This window comes from Magallana gigas, chromosome 9, assembly GCF_963853765.1.
Source record: "Magallana gigas chromosome 9, xbMagGiga1.1, whole genome shotgun sequence".
Lineage (NCBI taxonomy): Eukaryota > Metazoa > Mollusca > Bivalvia > Ostreida > Ostreidae > Magallana > Magallana gigas.
The window spans coordinates 23,442,387-23,455,651 of NC_088861.1; the positions used below are offsets into that span (position 1 = coordinate 23,442,387).

Here is a 13,265-nt window from a genome sequence, read left to right on the forward strand (position 1 = left end):
TCATTGCTGTCATATTGCCTAGTTATTCCATATATCTTGGTGATTTTTTTATTCGGCAGTATATCACATGTTCAATTATTTACAACTATTTTCATCAGCCTTGTACATGTAAGCAAGCTACTCCAGACTAAATTTTGCCTTTGCTTTTGTGTTTCTCCTTTTCATTTTCTTTAGATTAAGGAGCATTGATCCTGTAAAATTAATGTGTAAGTTACTATATAGGTACAGAGTATTGGTCAAATACATGTACGTGATTCATGTATTTTAGATTATATCTATAATTTCCTTCTTTGCTATCTTATGTCAGGAATGACAACAATTGCAAAAAAAAATGTTGCAGTAAAATCTAATGTTGCAATTTTAATCTTTTTTTATTCTTTCAAATGTTTAAAACATTTTGTAACATTCTTGAAACTTGGAAGCATATTACATAGGTGTCAAGCTCTACTTGGGTGTACTGAATCTTGGACCTGCTCCATTCTTAGTTATTTAAGAAATATAGCCCGAATATTTGGCTCGGACGGCTGCTTGTTCTGATAAAATCAGGATGAACTTAATCTCCTGCCCGCTGTAATTTTTCACTTTGGATATTCTTCTAACACCCATTACCAAAAAAAGTTGGTTTCTTACTTTAACAAGGTCTAAATCCAATAACACTGAAAATATCAAGATTTTAAAATGTTTACTTTCACTTTAGTACCGGAAATGTCTTTTCTCAAGTCTCTTTCTAGGATCTTGTTATTTTAACGATATTTTGATAATTTTGTAACAAATTTAACAAATGTAAGTATGAATATTATTAGGGTTTGTCCTTTTAACATGCTAAAAAAGTGTACAAACTGCGATAAACATTAATTCAGTTGTGGGTTTTCTTTCTATTTTGCTCATAACGCACAGCATGCAGTCATGCTACAGGTTGCGCGAGATGATAAAGAATGAATAATAAATCTGAACTTAATGTTTACAAACATTAACTCATACATGTATGTTATTTCTAATAAAACTACACCTTCGCCCTACCTAATCACCCAATCGCAACTTCTCGGGCCTCTCCTGCTCGACGAGTAAAGACTGTCTACTTTTTAAGCGTTAACGATTTAGCAAAATTTTCCTTTGTGTATATAAAAAAGGCTACAGCGCTAGCTCACCTTTCTTTTTCTTTTTTTAAAGATAAGCTTGTCATATTACCGACCCCCTTCTTGCGGCCGGTAACTATATCATGAATTAAAAAGTTGAAATCTTTGTAACGCGATCAAATTCAGCATAGTAATTTACAGCATTTAATGCGTGTAAAATAACAAAAATATGCATCGTCATTCATATTTGACGCAAATGAAAGTGTGTATCTCTTTTAAATGTTTAATTTGAAAATCATCATTGGTCCATAAGTTGATCGAAAAACAGCTGTAACTTTTTAAAGAAAATAAACACGGTAAAATATATAGTTAAAGTAAAGATGTGTAGATATTACAAAGTCGAATTTACAAAATTCCGTTATTGGTCAAAATACAAAGTAAGTTAACCTAAAAAAAACCATCAACTCCCGACAAAATCAACTTGTGTAAATTTATTGCCAAATTGTGTTCAAATATGCATTGTAATTATCATGAAAATCTATATATGTCTGTGTGTTGTGCAATCGCGCATTCAAGGATGTCTTCTGTCACTGCTCATGTACGTGTCCAGTTACTTCCGATCTTCGTAATAGGTGGTGGAGCGTAATCATTAATTCTTTTGATATTCCACTAATTGCAAAAATAAGTGGTCTCTCTGAAGATGACCTATATATGACTCTTATTGGTCGCCATACATCTACTCCGCTGGACAAGTCACTCCATGCGTTCTTTTACCTGACCAATTTTCGTTTAGTGCGTTCATATGCCGCCCGATACTTCAGAGCCCTCCGTTCAAGTGCAATGTGAGCTCACAACTTCCAGTTCTGACGAAATTTTTGTGAACAACAGTGCAGTATACAATCATGTATATTTTATGTATATGTGTTTATGTTAGTCATCTTTTTTTTTTCTTCTCACCCTTTTCCTTTTTATTTGATGTTTATAACTGAAAATTTATAACTTGTATGTATTTTCATTATTTCCTTAAGGAGGAAATAAAGTATGAATGAATGAAAAAATACGTTCAATTTGAGTTTTTAGATCTCTTTAATCTTCTAATTCTGATGTTACATGTACATAAACGTAGTTGAAGTTCAAACTCTGCTTGACTGGCAACTAACCATCGATGCGTGGATTCAACTGTCTAAATGCGAAAATAGTCGCGCATGGAAAAAAGTTTTATCCTAAATTAACTTATGCATGGAGATCGAGTAGCAAAAGCCGGCCTTTCGTTACACTCTCTACTCTGCTGATAGATTACAAAGAGAGAAAAAAATGCAAACTAGTATTGAGTTCTGATGTTTTTACTTCAGTCATCATATCTTCATTCCTATTACGACCCCAAAAATCAAACCAACAGAAAACATCCAATTGTCGGACGCGAAGTCCTGGATCTGAAAATTAAGAATAAAAGGGTACCTTTCATGAGAGTTACTGAACAGTATGTGTCAATGGGAAAATAGTTAAGCGGGTTAGAAGCTGTAGTATAGCTTCAGTATAGCAGTATAGTTTACTTATTTCGTCATTGATTTACTGTTCAGAAAATATTGCTAAAAGCTTCAATTAGGAGCAAATTTAATTGAAGAATTTCAATCACCTACCGTTTTTACCTTTCCCGAAAAATTTCCATCGGTTGAATCCTTAACCCCCGTACCCCTCATTAATTCGGAAATTCGTTTCCAGTGAATGGTGATTGTGACAATACCAAATTTTTCAGCGCCCTGAAACAACCACCATTAAAACGCTTTTGATATATTATTTATTCTGAGCACAATTATTAGAAAATGAATTTTCATACATTTATTATATGTTATTGCGTCGACATAAAAACGTTGGACAAGAGGCCCAGGGACCACGTCGCTTTCCTGGGCAACAATAACCAAAAAAATTTAGGGTATCAAATAACTCGACAACTTTGTAGAGCATATTTTAATTTTCAAAGACTGTCAATTTTTCTCTACATTTTCCTAAGTTAAACAATGAGCTCTTCCTGTCTATTCAGTTTTTGAGAATACGATTTTTGTTAAGATACTAGTATTCAGAAATGTTCAATAATACTTAATACTCTCCTTAAAAGAGGGCGTGGCCCTTTATTTTAACAAATCGAATCCCCTTTACCAAAACAACAATTATGTTAATAATTGTATTTATGTGTTGAATGCTATATTTTATTTGCTTATTTATTGTATTTTTCATGTTTATGTTTGATTGGATAAGTTGCATTTCTTTCCCAGGCCTTGTAGAGGTCGTTGGCCATATTATGTAATTTCCCTGCAGTGGTCACTGTCCATGTCTATTTTTAGCCCAAATTCCTAGTCTAAAAACCTCCCAGTGACCTATTATGTAATTGTTAAAAATTCCATGGTGTAATTCTCCCCAAATTTAATTTAATAGCCAATCAAATTAAGCGATACGGTCACGTGGTTTAATGCGGTCAGTATCTGACCGGTGAGAGTAGGGTCATTCTGTCTTCATCTCTGAGAGTGTTAGCACGAGTAATGTTTTGATACACCCACCACCATCCCCGTTTCACCACTCCAATATTCGAAAGTTGCATACATGTACAAAATATTGTTATTTTGCATATGGCATATTTTATTTTTGAGGTGCCATCTTTTTGCTGGTTTTGTATATATTGTATATAATTTTGAACAAAATATTGTTTTTCTGTATTTTAAGGGGATCAGCATATTGATAAGTTATTTAACATTTTGTGTGAACAGTTTTGGGTCTGATCCCCTACTATGTTGTTTATATTTTTCTTTACTTTCGTTATTTTTAATAAATGACATATTTCATCATGCACAAGTGTTGAGTTCATTTATCAGACAGCAAAAACGGAGCTGCGGTGAGGTTGTGCAGCATGAGAAAACATAAATGATATTTTGTGCAAAGTACAGTAGAATTGGTCCATCGATCTCGGAAAAGAAGGCGAATATGTGCAAAGTTTAAGACAACGACGCCAACGACAGACAACAGACAAATTTTGATGTGAAAAAGCTCACTTGAACCTTTGGCTCAGGTGAGCTTATAAAACACATTGGTTTTAAAATAACGTGATGTAAAAACTTTTTAAAAAACTTATGTAGGTCAGATTATAAATGCCAATATCACCCGAATCATAATTTTACCAGAGAGAGAATTAACAGCACTGCAAGGTACACGAGAACTGTGTATCCAATGTGAAAGATAATCCAAACAACTGCCCTGTAAATAAGAGAAAAAAATATTGTTTTAATATGAATAACGTATTTAAAAGGGTTGGATGGCCGTGGCCATTTAAAAACTGTATTGACATCTTTAGAAGAAGATATAGATAATATTAAAATTTTAAAGCTAAAATTGATATAATTTTGCCTTTACTTAATGATAGTTAAACGTTTAACAAATCGTATCTCAATTTTAGGTAGATCTAATGGGTAATTTGTTAAACACTCAGCCTCTCTAAAGGGACCAGGACACGATTTGAGCTCAAAGTTTTAAATTTTAGTTTTCCATTTTTTTTAAATTTTAAAAAATCGTTTATATGTGTATTTTTAATGCTTCGTCAAAATTTAAAAATTAAATATTGAGTTACAAGCAAGATACAGAACTTGACATTTTTGTAAACTTGATATTTTTTAGACTCTAGTATGTGTTTCATTCGTATAAATTTCAATCAAATCTTGCTTTCCTCTGTTGATGATATTTTTTTTGAACACATTGAATAAGTTGATCTTGTTTTTCACAAGTCATTTAGTGAAAGAAATGGTCATACCTTAATTACATATTTTGTAAAGAAATACAAGAGTTGAGCGTTGTTTGCATCACAATAAATTCTTACCTCTGTATCTTTCTTATAACTTGACTTCTAGAACTAATATTCAAATTTTGGTCAATTATTCAAACAGCACAAGTAAACCATTAATACACAAAAATATATTAAATGAATTTTGATCTCAAATCGTCTCTAACTAAACTTCACGATTGCTAAGTTTACTAAATGCATATATTCGTATGATTTTTACATTTATTCCGTGATCATACGGGAGGTATATAAATATTTTATTTATTCCTCCAAGAAAAATCATAGCTTTTTTTTGCTTTTTTTAGAATTAACATACATAAAATGTTTTTTTTGTTACTTTAAGGTTTAGTACTAAAATTAAGGTTTCCAGGTATTTTACACAGTTAAGCAAATTTGCCCGACTGACTTACAATGGAAAAATATATAAAAAGTGACTAAATCTGTCAAAGCCTGGACGGCTCGAACTCAAAAACCGAGGATTTTGTGGAATAAAATTTGTTACACTTCAGCATAATATATTTATGTACAGTTCAAAATTGATTCAAATTTCTCCATATAAAAGCTCAAACTTATAACCTCTAGCTAATATTTTCATGTAAAACCTGAGGATTCGAGAAAAAGTAGTGAGCGACATTAAAATGCTTTAACACACGATTTTGAAAAGTCTTACCATCCAAAAGCTGCACCCAGGATAGGTTGTTTGATTGGTTGACTAATAAAGCTGAGGGGCCACGTGAGATATGACCAAACCGTTGACGTAATGTTGCTGAAATCCATGACTAGAAATCCTTACTGCAGTCAACAAAGTATAATGATGAGTTTTCATTTACTAAGTATATTACCAACTTGTGTTTTTATAGTAGCTATAGCTAATCAGTTGTTAACATTAATAATTGTATTCAGCAACCTTGTCCAGAATGCCAGAATACAATGCCAGAATGAACAAATATTCAAAGAGTATTGCATAATAAATACTTGCCCCTACCGGCACCCCTCCTTACTTAAAAAGTAACGCAAGTCGAACTCGGCAAGTGTTAATAGCTGTGTTGGCGCAGTATGATCAGCACGATAAAGTCCTGTCTTCTCCTTTCTAAACTTCATTTATTGGAACACTAATATAACCCTAAATAAGAGTCACATTTAAACATTAGTTACGTATATACCTAGGCCTGTTGATTAAAAGTAATGAAGTCAAACTATTTATCTGTAGGGCATTATTTTGACGCTATACTTTGCAAATCAAGTCGCCAACCATATAACGAAAAAAGTCTGGCAAACAAAGTGGAAGGCTTACACACCGCGATAATTATATAAAGACGTTGCTTTTGTTTCGCTGGTAGCAGATTCAGAAGAAGTGTTTGTTAATCGCCAGGCAAAGATCTAGAAGTTTTCACCTAAGGGTCTAAGAGAGGATGATGTGGTTTGAGAGAGAGAGAGAGAGAGAGAGAGAGAGAGAGAGAGAGAGTTTGTTAAACCAGTTTAACTTGTTAGAATATTTAGTTATATTTAGACTATCCCTATGACAGTTTTGATTTTCACCAATAAGTTTGTTAAGGATGGTCCTTAAAGTTTCCTTATATAGATAATGTTATCGCTCCTTCGCCTTTGCACCTTCGCGCTTTGCCGTCGCATCATATTACTCTCGATCCTTCCACTTCGTAGAGCCAAAAGTGCGAGGGTGAGAGTGGCCCCAACGGAACACCATAGTTTTTGTACTAAGATAATCGTATTAACAAATGCCTGTGGTATTAGTCTACTTAACAGAAACTAGAAAATAAAAGTTTCACAATGAAAACACAGAAAGAATAAACATTGTATCTTTACATAAAATAATCTTATACAAACCTTTCTTCACTCCCGCTTATGCTTTTCTAATATGAAAGTTGGAATTTGGGGGTTCCTAAAGTTTCGGTTTCGTTTCCGTTGACATTAGGACTGCGTGCTGACAGCTTACATCGAAGGAATGCAAGATTTGCAATGGAAGGGGGCTTACTAAAATAATTATAATTTTAGCAATTTCTAATTCTTTTTTTCCTGGGGGGGAGGGGGGTGGGGGGTGCGAGAAATACATGTATTTTTGTTTGGGAAGGGGGGAGGGGTTCCGAGGCATATTTTCAATAATTAACTGTGTTAATTTTAAAAATCTTAATTTTTTTTACATCGGGTCCGTCCCCCCCCCCCCCCCATGATCCTCTGCGCATGTCACTATAGTATAAGTAAAATAATTCAAGTTGAAGAAATTGTACGGTAATAAAATGTAGCCGCTATCTGTACAATCCAAACAAGTTAAACAGGTCATTGATATAAAGAAACCTGTGTGAATTTTCATCATATTAACAAATGAAACTATTCAGATTTCGATGAATCGATAAAACATTAGATGGTAAATTGACAGCTTTCTGAAAAGATATTTGCATAACTGTCATAGTACATGTAAATAAGAGAAGAATCCCAACAACCCCCCCCCCCTCCCCTCTCCAAATTTTCGACTTTGCTTTAATATTTCAAACCTCTTTAGACCAAATAAAATTCTTGTTTACTGGTATGAATTGAAAGATGAATCATAAACAATAAACGTTGTACCTTAAACTAATGCAAAAATTTATTTGATTCCTACCTCCATCAACAGCCAGTTCCCTTGGAAAATGTTTGCTTACATACACGTTTTAGCCTTTTATCAGAAAGTAATATTATGATTTGGCGTATAAGTTGGTAAAATAAGACAAAACTCCAATTTTTGAAATTTCCTAAAAACATGCAAAGCACCATTTGACGTCTTTCTCCTTCAACAGTCAGTATATTTATAGACTTTACCGAATCTTTTGATGTTCATGCTTCCGACATTTTCTAAATGAAGCCAATTTTTATTCTTCTTGTTCATTTCCTGGAATTTAATTTTTATGATAATATCTGTTTGCATACGAATCAATTTTCAGTTGAAAGATAATTGGAAAACAATCTATCAAGGAAGGAAGTATATACGATTAGACGTCTTTCTTTCAAAACGATTCTGGTCTTTCTCTGGCATACCGTTACATTGTATGTCCCTTTCTAATATAGGCACCTCATCGGCTATAATTGGTAATAACTATATCTTGTACTAGACTTTGACCCGTGCGTGCACGGGTTGACATTGAATATGATATCGGACATATTTTTACGAAATAGATACAACGACATACCGTATATTTTTGTCATTTACATAACCAAGCTTTAAGCCTACAATAATGCTCTAAATTTCACTACACTCTGTTTAGAATAATCTAACTGTGTCTCAGGACAGGCCTTCACCAGTGACTCCCATATACCTGCAATGTAGCAAAAAATTGCAAAATCACTCCGACACGATTATGGAGGAAATTAATAAAGCTGCATTGAAAATTACAGTCAAACTATTCATAACAAACCATTTTGAAGCTGTAAGTACCTTTCATCTAAAAATGTAATTCATATTCAGTGGCGTAGCTAGAGCTAGAATGAAGTATAGGCACCGCCCTGGTAGGGGGTTCAGGGGGGCAAAGCCCCCCGACGGAAAACGGATTTCATGTTTTATAGAACACACAGGAACAAATTTTAGGCACTTTTCGCACATACAATTTTGAGTTTTTTAAAAGATTTTTTCGTAGTAAAAAGGCAAAAAAACATTTTTTAACACAATCCAACATTGTTTTCACCAGCAGTCTTTTTTTAAGCGTTATCAAAGTGAATGGCGGGAAGAAGACGGGAAATAAGATAGGGCAAATGCCCATTCGGTTTCATCGTAAAATACAATTTTAGATTTATTTTATCAATTAAATCAATTCAAATTTATTATAATACAAGTTTGCAAAAGCATAATTTCTAAATAAATTCAGTTTTTATTATGTTTAACAAACGATAGAAAAAAAATTTTACCTTAAATTTTGGTGGAATCGACCCCACAACATAAGAACCCTACTTATGTAAGCTTAGCTACTTAGCTAATGTCTGGTGTTCTAACCTCTAGGCCATTTCACACACAACAAAATAGGTTGTTTAAATATAATGAGTGCCTTGAACTTTGGCCACGAATTTACGGACGAATTATTTTTTCAAAAGTTCTATTGCTGAGATACAAAATGAAATTTTTATTGTATAGTGGGTCATCTCTCCACGTTTTTGTTGATTGAAATCGGTTTGTTTTCCATAAAACCTTATTTAGACTATGAGAAAAATATGGAGCAGAGACTCACTATAAAAAAAAGACCTTGAAGTTGTAAAAAAAAAAAAATGACACTTTTGGAAGTTTTGATGTACGTATACACCTGTTTGAGTCAACATATTCCAAGTATTGAACATATTTTACAATGGTTAAAAATCGAGGATATGTTAAATATTTATTGTTTTGAATATATTTTTTAAAAATATCAGATTTATTGATATTTAAATTTTTCAGTATCTTTTCCGTCCGTGCATAGGTTTTACACGCCTTATCCACCCATCTTCTTACACTAAAGCTATTATCTGCCTCTATAGTTTAGTTTACTATTAAAGGGAAAACATTGAGACTTTGTAATTGAATGTCATGATTCAAAAACAGTTGTAATGGTTATTTTAAATTTTGATAGTAATAAGAAAACAGAAATATTGCTTTGGTTTTTTTTGAGTCGTACATGATGTTACACGAAGTCAAGGCGTCCATTTTAATTAGCGCAAATTTGGCAATGATAGTTGAGATCGCAATATGCCTCGATCTATGAATATGATTTTAAACATTTCATCCATTGGTCTTACTTTTGGTTTATTGCCCGACATGTTTTTCACTGATTGACTGAGCAATAATTAGCATTATCGATGTCACATACTTGTGACCTCAAACAATCAGAGTTTTGAAATAAGGAAAAGAAAGATATTTGCTGTGTGCTTTTTTTTTTAATTAAATGTGATATTTTAACATTTTTAATTTTTGGTCTTAAAGGAACTTGGACACGATTTGAGATCAAAAATTTTATTTTTATTTTTTATGTATAAAATGGTTAACTGGTGCATTTTAAATGATTGACCAAAATATTGAATGTTAAAGTCAAGTTACAAGCGAGATACAGAGGTAAGAATTGGTTGTTATGTAAACAAAGCTCGAGTCTTATAGTTGTTTACAAAAATGTAATGTAGAGAATTACCATTTCGTAGACAAAATGACATGCAAAAAACAATTTTAACTAATTCAATATCTTCATAAATACTTTTTTCAACAAAAGAAAGATACATTTGATTGAAACTTACACCAATACAACACATTTGTAAAAAATGACATTTTCGAGCTTTGTTTACAAAACAAAGAATTATAAACTCTGTATCTGGCTTATAACTTGCTATTTGACTTTCAAATTTTGACATTGCATTGTAAACTTCTATATTTATCAGTATAAACATTGAAAATGGGAAAATAAAATTTGAAAATTTTTAGTCAAATCGTGCCCAAGTCCCTTTAAAATGATGTGTAGGCACGTGCCTTAAGTGCCTAACGGCAGCTACGCCACTGATATTAATGAAGAATTCAACACTTTTTCACCAACGTTAAACTTATATTTACACACTATGTTGACGTTCTGAACTCTCAAGAGTTTTCATATTAAATGCACTGAGTTAGAGTTATCTCCCTTATTCTATTTTGATGAACAGAATATATAGCAAATTTTCAATGAATTTACATGTATTTGTATTATCGTTTCTGAGTTTATCCATGCAAATGTAATATTGTGGAAACAGAAACCAAAAATCCTCTCGTGATTTTGCATGAATGTAATGCGCATGCGCAAAGATTGTAAAATCCAAATAATCCAGATGATATCCGGATTTTTTAAAGGAATTTTCGTTGATTGTTAATTAGCAAAGCTTGATTGAGAACAAAAAAAAAAGAAATTGGTAATCTTCAAGTAACAATGATGTTTAAAAAATATAAAACAAAAACCAGTACTCTTCTAATTTCTCGGTATTTAGGTAGACAGTACAAAACACCCCTGAAATTATTTATTTGAAATACATCTCAAATACACAAAATAATGACTTAATATTATATGAAAATTAATTTCAGTCCATTATCTTGAGTTATGTCCAAGACACGTACACGATGTAGTATCGATGTCTACGATATTGTATCGATATCTATTCACCGATTTCAATATAATAGAACTTAAATGCATACAACTACAGTTGTCCAAATTTAACATTCATATATAACGTCGATATCGTCGACATCGACGATATCGTATCAATATCGATTTTCTTTGTCCTCATATGAATTTGTCCATATTCATGTCGTATCGATATCGAGTTGCATATGTACACAACTACAGTTCTCCATATTTAACGTCGATATCGTATCTATATCGATTTGCATATGTACAGAGCTCAATCTGTCCATATTAAAGTCGATATCGACGATATCGTATCAAAATCTATTTTCCTTTGTTTACAACATAAGTTTTCCATATTTTATGTCGATATTGTTGATATCGACGATATCGAATCTATATCGATTTGCATATAAACTTAACTGCAACTCAACTTATTTTAACGTCGATGTCTTCGATATCGACAATATCGTACCGATATTGATTGACATATGTACACAACACAAGCTGTATCGATATCAATTTGCTTTTCTGCAGAATGTAATCAAGAACTTTGTAAAACTGTACCATGCTTATCTTAAAATTTGACTATCTAGACGATCACAATTATATCATTTTACAATCCTTAAAACCCATCATTAGACATTCTTCTCATTGTTATTGATTAATTTTATTACCGATGATTTCAAAAGAATTCATAAGAGTCAATATTGAGGTTGAAATTGTCATTTTAAATAACATTGTTATATTTGTTTAAATGAAGTTATAAAGATCGCTATTGGTCAGGATATTGTCATTTTATGAACGATATCGCCTACAAATAGTTAGCCTTAAAACTTATTATTAGTGTCGATATCGATGTCGATATCGTCATTTTGTGTACGATAACGTCGATATCGACAATAAAATTAATTTTGCAACTTCATCAGTACTGTATGTCGATATCGATGTCGATATCGTCAAGCTGTGTACGATATCGTCGATATCGACATCATAATTGGTTTAGCATTTAAAAAATTCGATATCGATGTCGATATCGTCATTTTGTTTTCGATATCGTCGATATCAACAACAAAGTTGGTTTTGGACATCTATGATATATTAAGAAAAAAATATAAATCATACCCATCAATTACTCAAGGCCAAAAAAAACTGAGATATAACGTTCATGTATTTCGATAATTTTGAAACATACATTTGCATGGCGTTCATATGATTTTTGTGCAATTTAGCCTTATATCATTTAAAAATGCGTAACTTGTGGGTTTTTTTTTTTCAAAGTAAAGACCGGAAAATTGGACACAACCACCACCAGTATTTAGGCTTAATGTCATACAAATTTCAAGGTCATATCAACAGGTCAAAGGTCAAATATGATGACATCATTTAGGATTTTTATCAATTTATACCTCCGCCAAATATAGTAAAACCTTAATCAATCTAAAACCAATAGTTAAATTTTCTTTATTTTGATATATTTTTTATTACAGGGTCATAACAATCATACTGTTAAATTTCATTCAAATTTGAATAATACATTTTCTTTTTAGATACCGTTAAGTGCTGCAAATTTTCGTTTTAAAAGAGTATTCACGAGCGTTAGTTTTACATTATATCGCATGAAAAATCCAGTTAGAATTTATTTCAGTATCTTTAGGCAACAAGGTCTCCTGTTAAAATAGCATCACAAATATTTGTAATATCTTGAAAAATAACTTAATGGCATAAAAAATTATAACGATGACTATTTCATTTTACACTCTACTGAAAGGAGATTCCAATGGTAGGTTTGGGGCGATGTGGGCAAACATTGTGAGGTCAGATTTTTTTTCAAATTTTACGTATTAAAAGATTTCATTCCAAAGAAAAAAATATAAACATTTCAGAAAAATTGAATGATAGGAAATATTTAGCTTATCTGTTTTATACTACCTTAAAGCCCAAAATTTCGAGTCTATTATTTTAATGAAGTATAAATATAATTAAAACAGATGCAAACTTTCTCCTACATTTAGTTTGACTTTCCGATTTCGGCCGGAGGTATGTAACATTTATAACTATACATAAATGTTTCAGAAGATTAGTAATATTTTCATTAACTTGATTACTTGATCTTAAATGATGAATGACAAAATAGTGTAAGTATTTTGCATCAATTGAAATTTTACAATCTTAAGCCTGTGATTACTGTAATTTTTTTTTTATAGTTTAGACGTTATTTATTAAAATAATTTATATAGCGTTATATGTTTTAAGAAGATAAAATTGTAT

The 13,265-nt window shown here is 31.9% G+C and overlaps 1 protein-coding gene across 6 annotated transcripts; it reads right to left on the reverse strand.

Annotated features, from left to right (window-relative positions):
- Positions 1 to 2,172: 2,172 nt before the first annotated feature.
- LOC105347287 (uncharacterized) lies at positions 2,173 to 6,889 on the reverse strand. 6 transcript variants are annotated; one of them, XM_034475694.2, is made up of 6 exons: positions 6,748 to 6,889; positions 5,882 to 6,025; positions 5,573 to 5,694; positions 4,247 to 4,322; positions 2,726 to 2,836; positions 2,173 to 2,509 (listed from the first exon to the last, which is right to left on the reverse strand). In XM_034475694.2, the coding sequence occupies exons 3-6, from the start codon at positions 5,677 to 5,679 to the stop codon at positions 2,432 to 2,434; spliced, it is 372 nt and encodes a 123-aa protein (XP_034331585.2). In that variant the 5' UTR covers positions 5,680 to 5,694; positions 5,882 to 6,025; positions 6,748 to 6,889; the 3' UTR covers positions 2,173 to 2,431. The 6 variants fall into 6 exon arrangements, with proteins under 6 accessions (XP_034331585.2, XP_034331583.2, XP_034331582.2 ...); XM_034475692.2 differs by having other exon boundaries at positions 2,175 to 2,509; positions 2,717 to 2,836; positions 5,904 to 6,025; XM_034475691.2 differs by having other exon boundaries at positions 2,175 to 2,509; positions 2,717 to 2,836; positions 5,888 to 6,025.
- Between the last annotated feature and the right edge of the window lie 6,376 nt (positions 6,890 to 13,265).